The sequence below is a fragment of the Condylura cristata genome, unplaced genomic scaffold, assembly GCF_000260355.1.
Source record: "Condylura cristata isolate star-nosed mole 26May11 unplaced genomic scaffold, ConCri1.0 scaffold00003, whole genome shotgun sequence".
In the NCBI taxonomy this organism is placed as follows: domain Eukaryota; kingdom Metazoa; phylum Chordata; class Mammalia; order Eulipotyphla; family Talpidae; genus Condylura; species Condylura cristata.
The window spans coordinates 20,838,332-20,861,340 of NW_004567104.1; the positions used below are offsets into that span (position 1 = coordinate 20,838,332).

The following is a 23,009-nucleotide window of genomic DNA, read 5'->3' on the forward strand; positions in this document are numbered from 1 at the left end:
AAAACATGAACCAGAGTGTCAATGAACTGTGCATTCCTAAAATGGAAGTCTGAGCAGGAAAAAAAATATTTGAGGAAATAGTGAATGAAATGTTTCCAAATATGGTGATAGGTATTATTACACAGACACAAACTAAAAGAATATGAAGAAAATTTCAACGCACATCATAACTGCTCAAGATCAATGATTAGCAGAAAAGCTTAAAAGCAGTCAGAGAAAAAAGACACAGGGACAAAAATTAAAATGAAATATGTCTGCTGAACACTCTGAACCACTTTGATCTAGTTGACATTTTCACTACAACTATTACAGTACAATTTATTGTTCTCAAGTGTACATGGGACATTTATCAAGGTAGACCATATTCTGGGCTACAAGTGTCAATAAATCCAGAGTTTTGGATTTTAACCATTCTGACAGGTTTGCAGTAGTCTCACTCTAATTTGCAGTTCCCTCATGAGTAATGACCTTGGACATTTTTTTCATGTGCTCATTTGCCATGTGTTTGTCTCCATTGGTAATGTGACTGTTCAGATCTTTTGCCCACTTTTTAATTGGGTTGTTTGGTTTTTTTAATTGTTGACTTTTAAGAGTTCTTAAACTCTTATAAATCCTACAGGGCTCGTATTTTTTGTACAAGTTCTTTATCACATGTGTGTGTTGCAAATATTTTCTTTAGTCTAATTTGTGTTTTCATTCCCTTCACAAGGCCTTGTCCTGTTGTGAAGGTTTTAATTTTAATGAAATCCAACTTTTAAATGTTTTCATTGGAGGGTTGTGCTTTTGGTATCATCTCTTAAAAAACTCATCATCTAAACCAAAGTCCCTCAGATTTTTCCCTGTGTTATCATTGAGATATCTTAATTTTGTGTTTTACATGCATGTTTATGATTCATTTTGAGTTCATTTTTGCAAAAGATGTAAAGTCACATCTGTGACATTCTTCTGTACCATTCTTCTTCATGTGTATGCCCAGCTGTCCTAGAAATTTTTTGAAGAGGTTATCCTTTCCCTTTTGACTTGTTTGCTCAGGTGACTCAGTTCGCTATTCTTTTTCCATGGATCTGTTTATCTATTCTTTGCCAATGCCAGTTTCCTGAAGGTGGGTAGTGGGTAGTGGTAGTCCTCTGACTTTGTCCTTCAAAATTGGCTATTTTCTCTCTCTAGTGTTTCCATATAAACTTGAGAATCACTTTGTGAGTGTCCACAAAGTAAATTACTGCCGTTTCCGTTATGATTGTCTGGTTTTGATATTATAGTAATGTTGGCCTCATGAGTTAGGAAGTATTCCTTCTGCTTCTATTTTTTTCTGGAGCAGATTATAAAGTATACTTATAATTTCTCCTTTAAATGTTTGGTAGAGTAAATCATCTGGGCCAGGTTGCCTTATGTTTTAGAGGTTATTGCTTATTGATTCAATTTTTTTAAGAGTTACAGGCCAATTCAGAGTATCTATTCCTCCTTGTATGAGTTTTAATAGGCTGTGTCTTTAAAATATATATCCATTTCATCTAAGTTATCAAATGTGCTCACCAGGGATTTTTGAATATATAGGTTTGTAGGGTTTTTATTGTTTTTGATTTAATTCTGCCCCTATCATTTTCATCACCTCAGTATTTAATCCACTTTAATTTTGGTCTTCTCCACTAGAATATTTCCTATTTCTTAACCTATTCCAGGAAATAAATTTTCTCTCCTTTGCTTCCCACTCCACCCAATCTCCATCATACTCCTTAGTTTTTATATTATACATACACAAACTGTGGTACAGGCCAGAGTATGGGGGTAAGAGGATACACCACAGACAGAATAGGGAGCAGAATAGACAAATTGACTGAAACACATTGCTGAGGGGAACAGCAGACTGGGCAAGAATGGTCTGCTGTGCCATGTGGGGTGGGGTGGGTCACCTCCCGGGCTGTTGCCACAGCATTGACCTATCGAGCCAGCAGGAATGGCCCTCCATCATACTTTTTAATAGAAACTTTCACCTTTTTATTGGTTCCTTCCCTGTCCCCCAGACTGTGAGTTCCATGAAAGCTCAACTTGTGTATCTTGTTTACTAATTTATCTCCAGCACCTAGCTCTGTGCCTGAAACATCATATGTACTCTAAATATTAGTTCACTCAGTCACCTAGTGTTTCCGAATACTTCTAAGCTATTTATAAAGCTTTTTAGTGTTCTTTAGCTCCTTTTATCTCTTGTGTTTATTGAGCTGAGGAATTTGTGGTATCCTCATGTTTCTCATGAGTAAAATCTTTACTCAGGAAGATTAAGTAGCTTGCCTTATGCTTTCTTAATTATTAAATGGGACATGTTGAATCATTAATTTACATCTTCAACCTCTAACCTTTAGGCCTTTTCTTCTGTACCTAGCACTAGCCATGATGTTTTTCTTTCCTTTTTGGTTTTTTTTTGAGTAAATTTGTTTTATTTTATTTTATTTTTTTACATCATTCTTCATTTTGTGCATTTTTTTTTTCATCTCAGTTGTAATCCCCATGGATTTCCACCACCAATTCACCCATGTGCCATCACCATAGTTTCGTGAACTCTTTCCACCCTACCCCAGTTTTGATTCTATTCCCCTCTCCATCCCCTATAAAATGTCTCTGGTTTATAGTTGTTCATTGTTTTTCATTTTTTTCTTTATTCCAATTGCTCCCCCCCCCACCCCCCACTCCAGTCCCTTCACTCCATCTATGAGTGAAACCATCTGGTATTTTTCTTTTTCTGTCTGGCTTATTTCATTAAGCATGATCTTTCCTAGCTCCATTCATATTGCTGCAGAAGGCATGAGTTTATCTTTTTTTTGATTGCTGAGTAACATTCCATTGTGTATATGTGCCACATCTTAATCCAGTCATCTTTTGGGGGGCATTTGGGTTGATTCCACATATTCCCTATTGTAAATAGAGCAGCAATAAACAGAGGGGTGCAGGTATCTTTTTGAATCAGTGTTTTTGTGACCTTTGGGTAGAAACTTAGGAGTGGGATTGCTGGGTCGTATGGAAGCTCCATTTTTAGCATTTTTAGAGAAACCTTCAAACAGCTTTCCATAGTGGTTTTTATTTTTCTGTTGGTTGATGTGAATTATGTTAATTGATTTTTGGATGTTGAACCATCCTTGTGCCCCTGGAATAAAACCAACTTGGACGTGGTGTATTATTCTTTTAATGTATTGCTGGACTCTTTTGGCTAAGATTTTATTGAGGATTTTTGCATCAGTATTTATTAGGGAGATTGGTCTGAAGTTTTCTTTTTTGTATTTTCTTTGTTAGGTTTTGGTATTAGTATGATGCTGGCTTCATAGAAAGTATTTTGTAGTTTTTCTTCTTTCTCAATTTTTTGAATGAGTTTGTGCAGAATAGGCACTAGCTCATTTCTGAACATTTGGTAAAATTCATTTGTAAATCCATCTGGTCCTGGGCTTTTATTCTTGGAGAGGGTTTTAATTACTGCTTCAATTTCACTGCTTATAATTCGCCTGTTTAGTTGTTCTATTTCTTCGTTATCTAGCTTTGGATGATTGTAGAGGTGTAGGAATTTGTCCATCTCTTCTAGATTGTTGAACTTGTTTGCATATAGCTATTCATAGTATTCTCTGATTACTTTTTTGATTTCTGCTTTATCTGTTGTGATTTCTCCTCTTTCATGTATGATCCTGCTTATTTGTACTTTCTCCTGTTTTTTTCTTTGTGAGCCTGGCTAGGGGTTTGTCTGTTTTCCTAACTTCTATTTCATTTATTTCTGCTTTGATTTTTATTATTTCCTGTCTTCTACTGGCTTTTGAATTATTTTGTTGTTCTTCTTCCAGTTCTTTAAGGTGGGAGAATAGGTTGTTTCTGAGTTGTTTGTTTCTTTATGTGAGCCTATATGGCTATATATTTTCCTCTTCTAACTGCTTTCAATATGTCCCATAAGTTTTGGAGAGTTGTGTCCTTATTGTTATTCTTCTCAAAGTATTTTTTAATTTTTTAATTTCTTCTTTGGTTTCCTCATTGATCCAGTGATCCTCCAGTAGTGTGGGCTTCAGTCTTCATGAGGTAGGAGAGTTTCTTGCCTTATTCACATGCCTTATTTCTAGTTTGATTCCTTCATGGTCAGAGAGGATAGTTGGTATGATTTCAGTCTTAATGTATCTGGTGATATTTGTCTTGTGTACCAGTATGTGCTCAATCCTTGAGAATGACCCATGTCGATCTGAGAAAAATGTGTACTCAGATTTTTGGGGGTACAGTGTTCTGTAGATACCTGTTAGACTTCTAGGACTAGGTCCTTGTATAGAGCTTTAGTGTCCTTGCTTATGTTCTGTCTTGTTGATCTGTCCATTGTTGAGAGTGGCGTATTGAAGTCTCTTAGTACATATGTATTTTCTCTAATACGTATTTTCATAGATGACAGTAGTTTCCGGTTATATTTTGATGCGCCTTCATTTGGCGTGCATATGTTGTTGAGTGGCATGTCTTCTTGTGTATTGTCCCCTTAATCATAATGTGATGGTCATCTGTGTCTCTTTTAACCTTTTTTAGTTTGAAGTCTATTTTAGCTGATATAAGAATAGCTGTTCCTGCCTTCTTATTTTGGTCCATTTGCTTGTAGGATTGTTTTCTATCCTTTTACTTTCTATCTGTTTTTATCCTTTGTAGTTAGGTGTGTTTCCTGGCAACAGCAGAAGGTTGGGTTCTGTTGGTTTTTTTTTTAAAGATTTATTTATTTATTCATACAGAACTGGGGTACAGGCCAGAGATGCGGAGGGTGAGAGGATTCACCAGAGACAGAGCGGGGAGCAGAACAGACAGATGGACGAAGTCTACTGCTGAGGGAGCAGTGGGCAGGTCAGGAGAGGTCTGCCGCGCCATGTGGATCTCCTCCTGGGCAGGCGGGGATCGAACTCATGCGGAAGTGGCTTAAGCTTCTTTGTGCTGTGCTTTAACCCGCTGCGCCACCAGGGAGGGCCGGGTTCTGTATTTTAATCCATCCTGCAACTCTTTTTATTGATGAGTTTAAACTGTTTACATTTAGAGTTAATATTGATACACTGACACCTGTATTTGTCATTTTGTTTGTCTTTTCAAACTTTTATTCCTTGTTTTGATCTGTTCTTGTTCATCCCTCTGTTGGCTTTGGCTTAAGGACTTCTTGTAGTATTTTTTTGGAGTGGAGGTATCGTTGTGACAAAATTGTGGAGTTTCTGTTTGTCTGGGATTGTCCTTATTCTTCCTGGAGGACGGAAACTTTTGCAAGATAAAGTATTCTTGGTTGGTGTTTGATGTCTTAAAATTTGTTGAATATGTCCCTCTACTCCCTTCTTGCTCATCGTGTTTCTTGGGAGAAGTCTGATGTCAGCTGATTGGTTTTCCTTTATAGGTTATTTGTTTCTTCTCTTGTCTCATTATTTTTTCCTCGTCTTGGATTATTATTATTTGTTCCTTGCCTTGGATTCCTGGGACCTTTACTATTATGTGTCTTGCTATATTTCTCCTTTCATCGCGATAGTTTGGTGTCCTTCCCACTTCTTGCATGTCTATTTTCATCACCTTCATACTTGGGAAGTTCTTTTCCATTATCTCTGTGAATATTTTCTCGATTCCTTGGCCTTTCTCCTCACCTTCTGGAAGAGCTATCATTCTAATATTTTCTTTCCTCGTGGTATCAGATAGCTCTTGGAGTGTTTCTTCATTCCTTTTCCTTTTTACTCCTCTTTCCTTTTCTGTTTTCTTTCTCTTTATTTCTGTCTTTGAGGGTGCTAATTCATTCTTCCATTTCATCTGTTCTGTTTTCATTGCTTTTCCCAGAATTCTTTATCTCCTCCAGTAGTCTTAATCTCCTGCATTCCTTTCATTCCCTCTTTTAAGGTCTTGTTTTCATTCTTCAGTTCACTGATTATTTGTCTCATATTATTGCTTTCCTTTTCATTTTCTTAATGTTTGTTAATCATGATGATTCTAAAATCTCTGTCTGATAGGCTGAACAGATCTTCTATATCTTTGTTGACTTCTGGCAACTTTTCTTTTTGTGGTGAAATTTTCCTCTGTGGACTTGTTTTTGTACTTATGTTTTTTCTTCTCCCTGTCATTTGTTTCCTAATGCTTTCTATGCATTGAGACACTGTATTGCTAGTATTGGCCAGCATTTCTCTGGGTACTCCTTCTGGAGTGTTGAGGACTAGTTTTCAAACCAGGTCAAGGACTAATGCACCAACCCTCCACAAATGTGACGGTGTTGTAAATATGGTGGTGAGTTTGAGGGCTGTATCTGGTAACTCCCTCTGTGTTTCCACTGTTCTAAGGGTGGGTGGGGGAGACCTATGGGGGGGGGGCAGTGGAAGATGAGATTCCTAACTTGTTATTGTGATTGAGGGATACACATTCTTGTTGGTGGCAGTGGTCCCTCTGTTGCCTGATTTCATTAGGGGTGCTTTGTGCTCCTGTTGGCAGTGGCCCCACCCCTGGCCTGGTTTCCAATTCGGATAAGGTACGATGTGCTAGTAGTGGTGGCTCTGCCACTGCCCAACTTCTAGTTATGACCAGGTGCTGTGTGCTGCTCTTCCAGCTAATGGCTGGGAACTGAGCACAGGTTGTCACCGTTGCCCAGCACCCAAGGTTCTGGTGAGCCAAAGTGCAGGGCTCCCCATTCACAGTAGAGTCCCACTTGTTTCAGCACCTGTGGCCATGCCCTGTCACACTTCCAGCAAATAGCTGGGAGCTGAGGGCAGGCTGTCACACCCCACCCATTGTGGTCCCCTAAGGCCCTGGAGCCCCCTTCACACCAGAGTCCCACTGGTTTCAGCAGCAGCGGTACATCCTGGCCAAGATTAATGGCAGGTGTTGTAGGCTGGCTCCCACTCCCTCCCTGGCTTCCAGTATCATAGAATCGCTGCTCAAGGAGGGAGTGCTACCACCCCACCTCTGACTGTATCAGGGGACCAAGTGATCCTTCAGGCTGCAGCCAGGCCCCTGCCCTGCTCCCAGCCATGCAAGACCTTTCCTACAGGTCCCCCCCTCCCCCCAGATCTGTAGTAGTCCTGCTCCCCTCCACACAAACTGCTGACCTTTGTTTCTCTCTAGGGTTTTCAGATGTTTCAGCTTTTCCCAGTAGCTTTCAGGTTTGTTTTTTTTTTTCTCCTCCTTTTCTTTCCTTCATGGAGGTGTTCCAGGTTTGTAGGGGGTGGGGGAGGGGGGACTGGGTCCTGGTCAATATCTCCCACATGTTTCTTTTTCTGTTGCTTTCACCTTCCTCCTGCTTCCCCTGTGTCACCAATCCTGTTCAAAATGTCCTAGTCTTGGCTGAAGTTTCTCCCTTTTTACTTAAATCCCTTATACCCCAGAGGGAACGTAATCCCAGCAACTCTTCATGGCCATGTTGGTGACATCATTCCTGCCATAGTGTTTTTCATACCATCTCATTTTATAAGAGAGAAGATAGGGAATGAAATTATTTAGATGCATAGTTGCTCATTTCTTTTCAATTTTTCTAGATGAGGTGTTCATGTGAGAGGTTCACAGAGCTCTTCTTGAACTCTAAATGTTTATTCAGACTGACACCTGGGGCCTGAATTGTAGTTTTCTTTTATAAACATTAGGTGATTGTGATTGTAATGGCACTTACTATATACAGTCTGTCCTCACTGCTTGCTCTTATTAAGCAACACTCTAACAAAAGTAATTGTTGGTTTCTGAGAAATGGTTTATGACCACCTTACTGGGGAAATTAAAGCAAACAAATGATTTATATGAGACATTTAAGATAAGAGAATCACTATATGTACTAATTAACTGCAGGGAGTATTATTTCTGTCTTAAAGTAATGCTTGACTAGTAAAGATTTATTTTGAAAATAGACCACATACATGATACAATAGATACTACAAAGCAGTAGAAAAAAATAATCATCACATTTTTTTCTAATGTGCTTTTTAGAAACTAAGTTTCTGTAAAGTACCCAAGTGTGTTCTTCTTTCATGTTTACAAACAAGTTAAAGAAGAGCCTCAGCAGTTATTCACTGTTGAAAAATCAAGCTGAAATCTTTGGAAAATAATTTGAAAAGCTAGTAGATTGGGTACCTGCTGTGCTTGAAGCCTTGAGCTTCCTTTTGCATTGTATAATTTATATGTTGTCCCAGTATGTGGTAATTTTCATGATTTTTGCCTTTAAATTATGCATATTAAAGTGAAATGCACTGATATAAATATAGGTATGACCTATAAAGATTTCTCTTTTTCCCCAGAACTTAGCTTTTTACAGACCTCTTCATTCTCCAACTGCTGTTGTCATAAACAAATGACAGAACTTTTTTATGCTGGAGCTTTATTAGTGCATCAGATACACATAATATGGCAGATATTAGTGCCTCAGTCTCATATAGTACATTTATAGAATAAGATTGTACATTGTCCTTCAATACTTTGAGGAATAAGTGTGTTCATTAAGGCTTAACCCAAAGCATAATTGAGTATAAATTCAGAAATGTAAACATGGATCTGGTTTTTTTTTTGCAAAGAAACAACCACTATGGAAAGCTGTTTGGAGGTTTCTCAAACTGCTAAAAATGGAGCTTCCATATGATCCAGCAATCCCCCTCCTAGGTATCTACCCAAAGGACACAAAAACATTGATTCAAAAGGAGAACTGCACCCCCCATGTTTATTGCTGATCTATTTACAATAGGGAAGACATGGAATCAACCCAAATGCCCAAAAATAGAAGCCTGGGTTTAAAAGATGCGGTATATATACACAATGGAATATTACTCAGCAATCAAAAAAGATAAACTCATACCTTTTGCAGCAACATGGATGGAGCTGGAAGGGATCATGCTTAGTGAAATAAGCCAGAAAGAAAAAGAAAAATACCAGATTGTTTCACTCATAGCAGGAGCATAAGGGACCGGGGAGAGAGAAAGACAAACAAAGATAGTAAAGTAAAAATGAAAATAATGAACAACTATAAACCATAGACATTTTATGGGCGTGGAAGGGAGAATGGGATCAGAACTGGGGTGGGAAGAGTGCACTGGACTGTGGTCATAGCACACGGGTGAATTGGTGGTGGGAAGCCCATGAGGATGACAACAGAAATGAAAAAATGCACAAAATGAAGAATGATGTAAAAAAAAAAAAAACCTACAATAAGAAAATTCACAAAGTTAAAAAAAAGAAAAAGAAAATTTAAACAAAAATTTGTCTGGTGGAAGTTTGGCCTGAGTTGTTTTTCTAGTAAGGAGAAGGGTTCATCTAAGATATCTGAAGTCTTACCTTTTGTAAGCTCTATTTGGTTTGCACTTGTTTGACAGGTATCTTTAGTTTAAGTGATATAGTCTCTATCTCTGAAACAGAAAATTTCTCATTAAACTAACGTGACCTATTTGAGCCCAAAATCAGAAACTTGTTAATCAGTACATATAATATACATAGTCATTTTCTACCTTTGGCTTCTTTGTTATAAGCTGGTGAGTCAGAGACCAGGAACCTGAGACAATTTCCTGCTGCTATAGACCAACTGAAAATACAGAAAAACCAAAGTTAGTTAGAAAGAGCACCGGCTTATTCTTCAAGAGCTATCATTTGAACTCAGGGGAAAAGAAGCAAATTCTGGGACCATGGTGAATGAGGACAGGAATGTAAATTCTCAAGTTTTTAGTCATTCTTACTGTCCCAAGATCTTAATAGCCCTTATACTCTAGGAAGTAACCAGAAGTGTTGCCCATACTTTTGAGCAAATGTTAGCTTATTTTTTAATTTGTTTATAGATCTATATTTGGGGGGCCAATCTAGTGTGTTAATCAAAACATGTTTTCTGAAATACTAAATTTAAACTCTCAAAAATTTAAATTTTTGATCTTATATATTTTTTTTTAATTTTCTTTCCCTCATGTTCCTTGAGTTTTTTTTTGTTTGTTTGTTTGTTTTAAAGATTATTTATTCGTACAGAACTGGGGTCTGGGGTACAGGCCAGAGATGCGGAGGATGAGAGGCTTCACCAGGGACAGAGTGGGGAGCAGAAGAGGCAGATCGACGAAGTATACTGCTGAGGAGAGCAGCGGACGGGTCAGGAGAGGTCTGCCACGCCATGTGGATCTCCTCTGGGGCAAGTGGGAATCGAACTCATGCAGAAGTGACTTAAGCCTCTTAGTGCAGTGCCTTAACCCGCTGCGCCACCATGAATGTCTTCATCTACAAATGTTCTGAAAGGAATTTAATGATAATGGCCTATAGAAAGTTCTCAGCACTTTACTTCATATATGCTACCCATTTAACAAATAAGTGTTTTTATCAATACTTAATAGTTGTAGATCCCTATTTCACTACTTGGCATGGAAGAGCCATTTATGTCTTACATAACATCATGATAAAATAAAGTGACATAATTGACATACTCATTTATTAGATAATTCTCATAGTAAAATGAGCAAAGAAATACACTATTGGAGATGAAAATTGCAAAATACAAATTTCTGGTAGAGCAAGTTAGTGATATAGGTACCCATAAAAATCTGTAATTGAGCCTATAATTCCCTTTCTAGAAATCCCCTCTAAAGAAAGAATCAAAGAATCAGATCAAAATTGCATAAGAATAGTGGGTAGGGGCCCTCCCTGGTGGCACAGCAGTTTCAAGCACAGCACTAAGAAGCTAAAGCCACTTCAGCATGTGTTCAATCCCCCGCCCCAGAGGTGATCTACATGATGCAGCAGACCTCTTGTGACCCGCCCACTGCTCCCCTCAGCAGTGTACTTCCTTAATTTGTCTGTTGGCTGCTCCCCACTCTGACTCTGCTGAATCCTCTAACCACCCCTGCACTTCTGGCCTGTACCCCAGTTCTGTTTGCATAAATAAAAAAATCTTTAAAAAAAAGGTGGAATTTGGGAAAGAGCTCAAATGTCCTCCATTAGGAAATGGTTGAACACATGTATTTTCACATGATTCATAATCTGCATTCATAAAATATGTGATTATATGGGAACTGGCTAACACTATACTACTAAGTAAAAACATATATATATATATATATATATATATGTATGTATGTATGTGTATGTATGTATTATTAGACAAAATGCTCAAATTCTACAATACTAAGAAAAGTACCCCTCTCTTACTCACCTTTTCTTCCCCAGAAACAAGATTGGAAAATCTATATAAAAATATCAGTAGTGTTTGTCTCTAGTTTGGATTTCAGTTTTTTATTTGTTCAATTGGTGTTATTTTTGTTCACTTCATTGTTTCCTAAATTGAATGTAATAAACAAATTATGTGGAATAACTTATATAAAAGGCAGTAGAGGCAAGATTGAGTGTCTGGGTATCTGTAGTTTTTCTGTTATGATTTTATTGAAATAAAGGTTTGAAAAACTGGAAACTGCTCTTTGTATTCAGAAACTGATTTTCCAACCTGAAATAATTTAGTGTTTTGCATCTGGAAGTAGATAAATGTGGGTTACAGAGAAATTGTTGACAGTCTAGGTATTAATGAGTATAATCGTTCTAATATAGCAGATAAATAAGAACTAAAAGAAGGATCGGTGTTGTTAAATATGACAGAGGAGAAGCTTTTTGTAGAAACAAAACCGGAGTAAAATTTAATTAGACTTGCAAAGAAGATTGTTAAGCAAGATATTTGGGTCATTTAAATTTTATTTATTTTTCCAGAATATTTGTGATGGCCAGAGGGAGACTGATATGCATTTCTAGCAGAAGTTTCATGAAAGAGTAAATATTTTGTGGTTGTAGAAAAATACTTAAAAGAGTATTTAACTTACTTAGATAACTGATATTTTCAAAAAATGTAAAAATACCAAGAATCATAACATTTATTTATTTATTTATTTGCATTTTTTTCCTAAATAGGATCCGGTTTATGGAAAAGGAAAACTTGGAGAAATCCAGGGTCTTATTCTGGGAATGTTAGATACCTTCAATTATGAACAAGTAAGCTATTTTCTGTTTCTAAGCCTGTGTTACGGTAGAAAGAATTTGGTTTTTCTTTGTAGCTATACTTTTTCTTTAGATATCATTCTCTGTTTAGTAGAAGTCTGATAGACTGAAATTTTTTCAATTTTTAAATTTCTCTTGACATTAATAAATTAATTATACATTATATACATATACATATTCTAGAATGTGGAAATGCATCAAATTTGCATTCACTGCATCATTTTGATTCTTAGTGAGACAAATGAAGAGTGAGAGAAACTTTCTGGGAAAATAATTGAATACAAAGATATAATCTATGAAAAAGGGAAGAAACAATACCCCCTTCCCCCTAGGGAATTACAAAATAAAATTAAACTTAAACATTCTGAAGCAGATAATTGCCACTAACCGAAAATGGTCATTAGTCTTCCCTTAACTCAAAATTGCCTATAGCTTTAATTCTCACAGGAGCCAGTGTAGTATGCAGATTTTTTTCTTAGGGTACTTCAAAGTCACTCTTGAAGCCACTAAGGAAAAGTGCCATTTAGGCATGTAAGATACAATGTCTGCTTTTTTAATAATCTGAAAAAAGAAAGGAAAAATTGGGTGACAGCTTTTCTAAGGGTGTTATAAGAACTGCAATTTTGCTAAGTGCAGCCCAGTGAAGCTGATACCCCTACAGGCAGAGATTCCATGTTGGCAGAAGAAAAACTGAGTACAAGGCAGAAAATTTTTGCTAACTTTGTAACTCTGAAAGAGGAGGAAATGATGGGGTGATTAGAAAGAATTACAACAGAGATCATCAAATCTAAAAGTTCTGTGTTATGGCTAAAGGACTGGCCTATGTAGCAAGGAGGATGGATAGTACCAACTCTGTCTGCCCCTTAGAGATTGACAGATAGGACCCCGACGGCTTATCTAAATCATTATATGAGTGCTAAGCACTAGTTGTAGTAGGAAAACAACAGTTTATAAGCACATAGAGTCTTAAAATGACTTAATGTAATAGCTATGAAAACGTCTTTATGTGACTTAATGACAGATGTCACAGTCTTGAGTAGAGTCAAGTGACTTGTAAGTGCTGATTAAGAAAATGTGATCTGTCTGCCCAAGGGAATGAAAACTGAGTAATGGCCATTAGCTTTTGCAGTGAAAGGTTATTTGGATTATTGCCAAGGATGTAGTTTCAATTAAAAAAAAGTAAGGATTTTTATGTTATTTGTTACAGCACTTTTGAGGCATCCAGGGAGAAGTTGTTATTAAATGTATTAAGTATATTTGTGTTTCTTCAGTCATTCAAAAGTCATCAGTACTGAACTGAGCAAAGGAATGGTAGAGTGCACTTTTCTGTAGATGCTAGTGACAGCCTTTTAGTAATTATTTTGGGAATTTAATACATTCACTTGTCATTACACATTAAAAGTAGCCACTCAGGTTTTTTTTATGTTTGCTCTTATGTTTCATCTCTCTATAATGTTTTCTAACTAAAGTTGTTTGGGGTTGAAAACTATCCAAGTCTAGTTCTCTGGTCATGCCCTCTGTCTCTTTCACTTTGAAAATTTGTTTGTTGGCTTTTTATTTTGATCTTTCATAGACCCTGTTAGAAACAACAACTAGTCTTCTAAACCAAGATCTCCACTGGTCATTGTGCAACCTGAGGGCTTCAGTGACTCGAGGATTGAATCCCAAGCAGGATTACTGCTCTATATGTTTGCAGCAGTACAAAAGACGCCAAGAAATGACTGATGAAATTATTGTCTTTAGGTAAGAAAGGAAAAGAAATATTACATGTGAGGTACAACCAGGCAGGAATACACATGAACACACTACCTAGTTGGTCATTTTAGCAGTGAAACAAGCAAGGCAAAGCCCTTGCCCTGATAGAGCTGACATGCTGCATGGGGGTCAGAGGGAGTGAGTGTTCAAGAGGTCAGTGATAAATACATAAACAAAGTAATAGGAGTTATAAAGAAAAGGGAAACAGTGTAAGGAACGGAAAAATGAAAAGTTCAGTACGCTATTTTAAGATAGCATAACAAGGAAAAACATCCCTAAGAATGTGACATTTGAGCAGAATGAGACAGGTAGGAATGAAGGCTCAGGATATATTTTAAGCAGAGAGCTGTCTTGTGGATGTATTGTATGCGAAGTAAAAGGGAAAAGCAAAGTCTTTGGACTGAGCTACTGGTTAAACATGGTATCATTGTCTAGGATGCAGAAGAATCTTCATGAGGAATTGTAGATAATCAAGACTTTCATCTTGGAGAGTTTACATTTGAGATGGCTGTGTAACATCCACGTGGAAATGTCAAGCAGGCAGTTCCTCTAGTCTGGAGATATGTCCCGGAAATTTAAATTTAGAAAGCATCAATATTAATGATATTTAAAGCTGCAATGCAAAGGGAGGAAAAAATCTACGGCAAAAGTGAAAGGTTTGATCTCAAAAGCAAAGAAAGCAATGTCCAGAATATACAGATAGAGGTGATAATACTCTGGGCTGTGGAGCCAAACTTGAATTCAAATCCTGACACCATTTACAAGCTATGCAACTCTGGACAAATTATTTAATCTCTTTACAATCTCTTCATTTAATTTCCTCATCTGTATAATGAGATAATAATGGTATCTACCTCCTAGTGTTTTTGTGAGGCTTAAATGAGACAATTTACATAAGACATTTATAGCCATATTGACATATAGTAAGCACTAAGTAAGTTAGCAACTATTATAAATACAGGAAAATCAGTAGGTTTGGTGATTAGAAGAAGTTCTCGTCACCAAAGAGTCCACTCATTCTACAAACTTCCTGAGCACCTATTGCATGCCAGGCCAAAACAAGGGGTCTGCTCTCATGGAGTTTACATTCTAGTGAGAGAGGTAGACAAGTCAAAGACCAGGAAGCGACTACTGTGGGAAAAAAAAAGTTAGGTGAACTACAGAGTGTTTAGGAGGAAGCTATGTTATGTAGAATGGTCAGGAAAAGCTTCACTATTGAGGTGACATATGAATAGACAATTTAATTAATAAAGCTATTACTATGAATAAAACAGAACTTGGCATAGAGGAAAGAGAATGTTGATCTTTCATAGACTCATGAACAGTAGAAAGGAAAATGCTTGTTGTTTAAGTGACATTTGAGTAGTGACCTAAAGGAAGTGACCATATAGTTTAGGAAGCATGCAGAGGCCATGGCCAGGGAGCATTCTCTGCATGCTCAGAGAGGCCAGATCATGTGGAACAAAGTGGGTCATTCTAAGGAGCTGTACCTTTATTCTGAGATGAGAAACTTTTTGATGTTTTTGAGGATAGCATTGACATTTTCTGACCTCTGTCTTAGGGATCACTTTGAGTGCTATGTTAAGAATGGACTAGTGAAGGTCAGGGGTCAGAGTTACCAGTTAAGCCGTTACATTAATCCAAGTGAGATGGCCCAAGGTGACAATCATAAAGTAAGAGTGGTGGGATTCTGGATATTGTCTGAAGGTAGAATTGGTAAGATTTGTTTATAGATTAGAAGTGAGATATCAAAGAAAGAAAAGAGTCAAGGATGACTGCAAAGTTTTGGGCCTGAAAGCTAGAAGAATGTACTTGCTATTTATTGAGATGTAGAAGGTTAGATGAGAGCATGCGGTGGGGGTGGAGTGGGTAGATATGAAGAATTTGTTTTGGGGCACGTTAAATTTAAGATGTCTGTTAGACACCCAAATTAGAGTTCTTAAGGAGACAGATAGATGGTGCTTAGGATGGAAGTCTGGGCTGAAGGTATAAATTTGGCAGTCATCAGCATGTAGGTGGTTTCTTCAAGTTATGGAACTAGAAGTAATCACTAAAAGAGTGAGACCAATTATAAAAACGTATTAGAAGAGAATGTTATATAGAAAGACTAGAGAAGAGTACAGGCTTGACTTCTATGGTAGGGCAGCATTTCAGATTGGGGAAATGAGGAATCAGTAAAGAAGGCTAAGGTATACACCGCTCTTACTTCTGGGGTCTCGTTTGGTAATTTAGGGTAATCAGTAGGGATTTTCTTCATAAGATCAGTGTAAGATTTACATTAGCACTGACCTTTTTGTAAATGCTTGATCAATTATCAGTCTTGACTTGAATTTGATGAGGCACACCACTCGTGTTACTATCAAAAACTTATGTAAACATAAGTATGACTTTACTAACTGGTTTTCTGCAAACTGCCTAAAAATATTCCCTAGTTTGAGAAGTAAACAGAAGTCCAGCTCCATCCCCCAGGTGATTTTTATTCAGAGAAGTGTGATACTACCCCTACATACAATTTAAGCTTATAAAATATGAATCTGGATTTAAAAAAAAGAAAAGACAGCAACGACTGAATTCTCTTTCTTGTTTTGCATTTATTTTTTAAAAGATTTATTTAATTGTAATAACGTAAAAACGAAACAACTTTAAACCAGAGACATGTTATAAGGTGGAGAGGGGAATGGAATCAAAACTCTGGGAAGAGCACATGGGACTGTGGTGTTGGCTCATGGGTGAATTGGTGGTGGGAAGCTATGGGGATTACAACAGAGATGAAGAAATGCACAAAATGAATAATGCTGTAAAAAATAAATTAATTTTTGAAATATTTATTTATTTATGCATACAAGAATTGGGTACAGCCAGAGGTGCAAGGATGAGAGGAGTCACCTGAGACAGAACAGGAAACAGAACAGGCAGATCTAATGAAATACACTGCTGAGGGAGCAGCGGGTGGATCAGGAGAGGTCTGCCACGCCATGGGGTGTCTTCACTGGCCAGAGACTGAACTTGTGCTGCAGTGGCTGTCGGTAGCTTCATAGTGCTGTGCTTTTAACCTGCTACGCCACAAGGGAGGGCCCTCTTTCTTGTTTCTTAACCTGCACAACCCATCAGTGCATTCCAGCTTATTAGAAATCTTTATATCTTATAAATACTTATGTATCATAGCTTATGTTGATCAATTTTATGTAAATGAATGACAAATAGGTTGCCTTTATTTTGCAGCTGTGGTCATTTGTATCACTCATTCTGTCTACAAAGCAAAGAGTGTACCATAGAAGTTGAGGGACAGACAAGGTGGACATGCTACAAATGCAGCTCAAGTAACAAAGTAGGAAAATTAAGTGAAAATTCATCTGAAATGAAAAAGGGAAGGATAACTCCATCACAGGTAAGACTTACTTCATGCCAGGGTGAAGATGGTCTTTTCTTTCCCCTGTTTTTCATGCCTGCCCCTATTTATATCTTGGAGCTCAACAAATTTACCTGGTGGTATCTGGTATATTACGTGTTCAGTCCTATTTAGTGCTTGGAGAGCCTCTTCTCTCTGTCAAGCACTGTAAAGCAGGATTGTGAGAGCAACAGAGACATTTTCTGCCTTTAGAAAACTTAAGATCTAGAATAGAGGTGTACAGATATGAGCATACTCAAGATCCCTTGACAGAAAGGTCAGCAAGTACAAACACTACAGTATTAATGTACTCATCAGGCAGCTGATACCAAGTCAAAGAAACATAATTGAAGATTTCCTGCATTTTAGTTTTGGTATAACTAAAGTATTAACAGGGCTTGAGAACTGGTAATAGACTAACACACTGTGATGTACCAGAAGCATTCAGGTTGTTGCTCCTTTTAAGACTTTTTTAAAAAGAGCATTTAGGCATGCATAGAAAACTGTACAATAGCTTTCAGATCTGTATTAACCATCCTTTGTCAGTAAAGGGCTAGGTACATTAGTCAAATAACAGATTTTTTAAAATTTTTTGGTAAGAAGTAAACATCTTAGTAGGAAGGAGAATGGAAATATATGGTTGCCTACCACTCCTGTAATAGTCACAGTTGGAATTGGCTTTATCTCTTGATTCTTAGAATTATCTGAGAAAATGTTTGCTTTTGAGAATAAATTTATAACTAACATCAGAGGGAAGTACTTATATCTTCCAAGAATTATTCAATAAATAACATTTGTTTATGCTCACTGTTAATAATTTTCTACTAACCATTGTACATGGCTTATTTATTTTGGAATTTCCACTTCAAATGGAGGTTTGGTTTACATGCTGTTTCATGAAATAGAAACACTGCTATTAATGCCCTGTTTTCATTTATCCATTTTTAAAGAGTTTTAGATCCCTCTTATAAACAAATAGGTTAATATAAAATGAAATATTAAATGGACATTTCAGTTTTTGGTGAATATCTCCTTAATTAGAAAGAATATTTCCTAAATTAGACTTGTAAATTAAATGGAGATTAACATATCTCAGTAGTGATCCCAATATAAATAAATCTTTTGGAAGAGATTTTTTTGACCATTTTCTAAAGTCTTGTTTATATACTGTATTACTTAGTGATTTGTTACATTGGCCTATACTTAGCATGTACCTATTTTGTGCCAAACACTATTCTTGATACTAATTACATATTGGGAAATAAGCAAACAAATAAATACAGACATAGTTTCCAATAACTTGAGGCTTACCACCTAATAAGAGAACTAGACAATGTAAACAGCCATATCTCTGGATATTAGTCCAGATTGTGAAAAATGGAGAGAGTCCAATTTCTACTTCTTTGCCAAACAGCATAACAGTCAGATCCTTGAAGCCCTGCAAATTTGTGTGATATCTTTGATCCAAAAAGTTTTGTGTCTAACAGACCGAATGATGATAATAATACCCACAGAATTTTTCCAGTCTTTTTAGGGATTAATGCTTTGATGATGAATATGAGGAAAAGAAATCTTTTATCCAATAAAATATAAAAAAAAAAAAACCAGTGGTCAGAGAAATACAAGTTAAAATGGCAATTTGTCACATTTTAAAATGTTTTAAACAGATACATTTTTAAGAATACATATTAAACACATACATTAAAAAATACTTAGGTTTTTATTTTGGTAAGGATATAAGGAGACCAACTCTTCTATGTACTACTTTTGCAAGTGTGTATATACAATTCTATTATTCTATATTCAAATATCCAAATCCCTTTGCCTGGCATTTCTCAAAATTTAGAATTTTTTATTTTATTTTAGAAAGGTAATATAGGGACTTCTACTTCTGACAGAATTAATCTTGGGAGAGGAGAAAATATATAAAACAGTTCTTCTAAAGATATTCATCAAGCAATGAAGGAGAATGAGTCCTAAAACACAAGAAGCAAATGTAAACCTTAGGAGTGCCCTCAAATTACAGCAGGAGAAGGTTTCCAATCATAGTGCAAGGTGGAGGAACCGAGGCGCAGAGCTCAGTGGTCTCTGAGTTAAAGAGAGAGTCAGGAGACCAGGGAAGTTGATTAGAGTTCACAGGACGGGTACTGGACAGAGAGAGCCTCCTAGCTCTCTAGCTCCAAGTCTGTGAGACCTGTAGAAGGCAACTTTGAGTATTAAACTGAATAGGAAAGTACACAAGGCCAAAAAAAGAATGTTCCAGCAGATTTAGGGGTAGCAGTGCCCAAATTCACATCGAACCAGAAATAGTGCTTTATTTTTCATAGGGCAGCATAGAAAGTGCTATGTAAAGTCTTGTCCTCTGCATTGGGGGAAAAGTTAACCCTACAGTAACTACTCCTTTAATCCCACCTAACACAGCTTAAAAGAAAAGCCTTAAAAATATGAAATTATTTCCAAGTATTTTAACCACATCCCAGAACACAGCTCAAAAATATGTTAAGGGTCGCAAAAATATCTCACTCAACATGATAAATTCACAGTATCTGGATTTGATCAAAAATTACCAGGCATGCAAGAAAGTACAAGTCATAAAAAGGAGAGGAAAAATCAGCATGTAGCATTCTAGAAGAGTAAAACTATGGAAAGAATAAAAAGATGAGTGCTTGCCAGGGATCAGGGATGAGGGTGGGACGCATACTGAGAGCACAGAGGACTTTTAGGGTAGTAAAAATACTCTTGATACTGCAATGGTAGATATACGTCATACATTTGTTCAAGCCCATAAAATGTGCAACTCTGAACCCAGTGTAAACTGTGGAAATGGAGTGATAATGATGTGTCTATGTAATATGTCATCAGTTGTAGCAAATGTACCATTCTGGTGGGGGATGTTAATAATAGGGGAAGCACTACATATCTGGTAACACAGAATATTCAAAACATCTGTGTACCTTTCTTTTAATATTGCTGTGAACCTAAAACAGCTCTTTAAAAAACAAACAACAACAAAAAAAAAAACCTTAAAATCAGTCCATTGAAACAGACCCAGAAATTGCATGGATGCTGAAATTAGTAAACAGGAACTTGTTTAACATAAAACAATGTAGTGCATCTGTTTAAAAAGCTAAAGGAAATGTTGAACCTGTTAAATACAGATATGAAAGGTATTAGATGTCAAAAAAACATTTAGTGATAAAACTACAGAATCTGAAGAACAGAGTGGATGGGATTATAGTACTGTGGCATCATAAAAAAAAATGATTGGTGATTTTGAATTTATACCAAGAAAAAACATTCCATGTCAAATAGAGAAAAAGAAAAGACTGAAAAGAAATGAATAAAACACCAGTGAACTATGAAACAACTTCAGATAGCAAAATATATGTGTAAATAGAGTCTCAGAATAAGTAGGGGCAAAGAGTAAGCACAGAAAAAATATTTGGAGAAAATAATAGGGTTCTAGTAACAGCAGAGTAACTTTTATTGGACAACCCTTCTAATAATAGCAGTTATAAGCTTTATATAAAATATGAACGGAAATATTCCTTGGAAAGCAATAGAAGTGCTACCCTTGAAAAGAAGGGAAAGCTTGGGATACTGGGGGATAGAGGTTAAACAAAAATAACATTCTTACTAGGATGAATAAACAGAAGTCAGAGTTCAAGACTACCAAAGCAGCTGTATATTTAGGGAGAAGGGTAGAATCTCAGAAAGAAGGGTCCCTCCTCTCAGGCAGAAGGTAGGCAAAAATATTTTTATTGTCTTCTAAACTGCATATAGACAATATTCAAAGAAAGTAAGCAGAATCCATTACTAGGAGACTGAAGAACTGAGCAGAGATGTTAGCAGTTGAGTTGCGTTGAGATTTGAGTGCAAGTCCTGCCAAGTTAGAGTGGTTGATAAACACCTAAGGTTTTCTATTTGAACTGCAGAAGGTCCAAACTTTGGGAGTAATAGCTGCCTCAGGCTAAGGGAAAAAGCAAAACAAATACTCTAACAAAGTCAAAGTCCAAACTATTGTAGAATCAGCAGGAAGAAGGAAAAGATAAGCTAAAATTAAGAGAAAAAGCATCCATAGAAGCAGAGGTCTGGGTGACCCAGGCATTGGAATTGGCAGTCAGGAATTTACAGAAATTATAAGTATGTTAAAGGATTTAGAGTAATCACAGTAGAATGACTGAATACATGAGGAACATTCAGCAAATAAATGTAAGTTAGAAAAACAAGTATAAATTCCAGAGCTAAAAACAAATCTAAAATGAAAATTTTATTAAACATCAACAATTTTAGCACTAATACAAATGCTATCACTAAATCTGGAAACAGTTCAACAGAAATAATCGTCACTGAAGCACAGACTAAAAGAATTAAAGTAAGTGAAGAGAGCTCTCAGTGTTCTGTGGAACAATATTAAGAAGTCTAGCATATAAATCACTGGCATTCCAGAAAGCAAAGAGGTAAATAGTGTTGAAATGATCTAGTATGTGGAATTTTCTCACATTTGGTAAAAAGCATCAACCCATTTTTCAAAAGTTCAGCAAACCACTCACAGGATGAAAAAAAAAAAAATAACAACAGACTTGTAGTCAGATTGTTAAAATCAAAAAGATAAAGAGGAAATTTCAAAACAGGAAACAAGTAGGCAATAATAAGAATGATGCCTACCTTCTCATAAAAATCAAAGGGCAGAAAACAATAAAAAGACATCTTTGAGGTGCTTAAAAACATTAGTGTATAAGTAGTCCCTTCTTACCTGTGGTTTCAGTTTTTGCAGGTTTTTTTTTTTAAGATTTATTTATTTATGCATACAGAATTGGGGTACAGGCCGGAGGTGCAGGGGCAGTGAGAGGATTCACCAGAGACAGACTGGGGAGCAGAACAGGCCGACTGACAAAGTACACTGCTGAGGGGAGCAGCGGAAGGGTCAGGAAAGGTCTGCCGTGCTATATGGTCACCTCCAAGGTGGGGATTGAACTCATGCTGAAGTGGCTTTAGCTTCTTAGTGCTGTGTTTTAACCCCCTATGCCACCAGGGCGGGCCCCGGTTTTTGCAGTTTTCTTTAGCCATGGTTAACGATCATCCAAAAATATTATGTCCAATAGGATACTTAGAGAGCATATTCTCATAACTCATTCCTTTGTTATTGCTATTCTTGTTCCTAATTTATAAATCACCCTCTCATAGATACATATGTGTAAGAAAAAAGTGTATATAGGTTAGGTACTAACTGACAGCAGTCACTGGGAGTCTTGGAACATATCCCCCATGAGTAAGGGGGGACTACTCTATATTGTATTATATAATATTCCCAGTAAGGTTTAGGGCAGTGTCCCACAGTCAGATGCTTATGTGGGAAAAATAAAGACTATAAATAGCCTCCCCTCACTTCAGGTTTTGGTGCAAGATGTCTTGAAATAGAAATCCTTTGGTCTCTGAGCTTTTTGGATTTGCTGTTATACGAAAGAGGGCTGTGGACCCATCTTAACTTGTCAAGAGAAAAGTTGACTGTATTTTTAAATGTCTGCACCCTTGAAGCAGGCTTACAAGAATCTATACATGGAAATAACACGTCAAGATTGTGTGCCACGCGTTATATACACAGATATTCTATGACAGATACCACTTTAATAATAAAAATTATTTTAAGCAAATTCAACTTTAGACCACATAAATATCCCAATAGCCTCCCAATAGTTGGTTAGTTAGTTATGATATACCTATACATTGAATGACTTCTTTATAAAAATCATGTTGTAGAAGAATTTTTGATAAAGTAAAAATAAGCATTCAGAATGTGATTTTTTTTACATGTTTCACTCTTTTTCCCCCTAAATTTTTGTTGTTGAGCATGTATTCCTCTGTAATTAGAAAAACTAAGGTTTGTTTTTTTAAGGGTAAAAAGGCAAGATGATAAGAAAGGTATACATGG

At 36.7% G+C, this 23,009-nt stretch overlaps 1 protein-coding gene across 1 annotated transcript in view; it reads left to right on the forward strand.

Annotated features, from left to right (window-relative positions):
* Positions 1-23,009, forward strand: part of VPS8 (vacuolar protein sorting 8 homolog (S. cerevisiae)) — a 188,565-nt gene that overhangs the window by 133,823 nt on the left and 31,733 nt on the right. Inside the window, exons 39-41 of the mRNA XM_012730291.1 lie at positions 11,848-11,928; positions 13,508-13,677; positions 16,912-17,077. Coding sequence (XP_012585745.1) covers positions 11,848-11,928; positions 13,508-13,677; positions 16,912-17,077 — 417 coding nt within the window. The remainder of the gene's footprint in view (positions 1-11,847; positions 11,929-13,507; positions 13,678-16,911; positions 17,078-23,009) is intronic.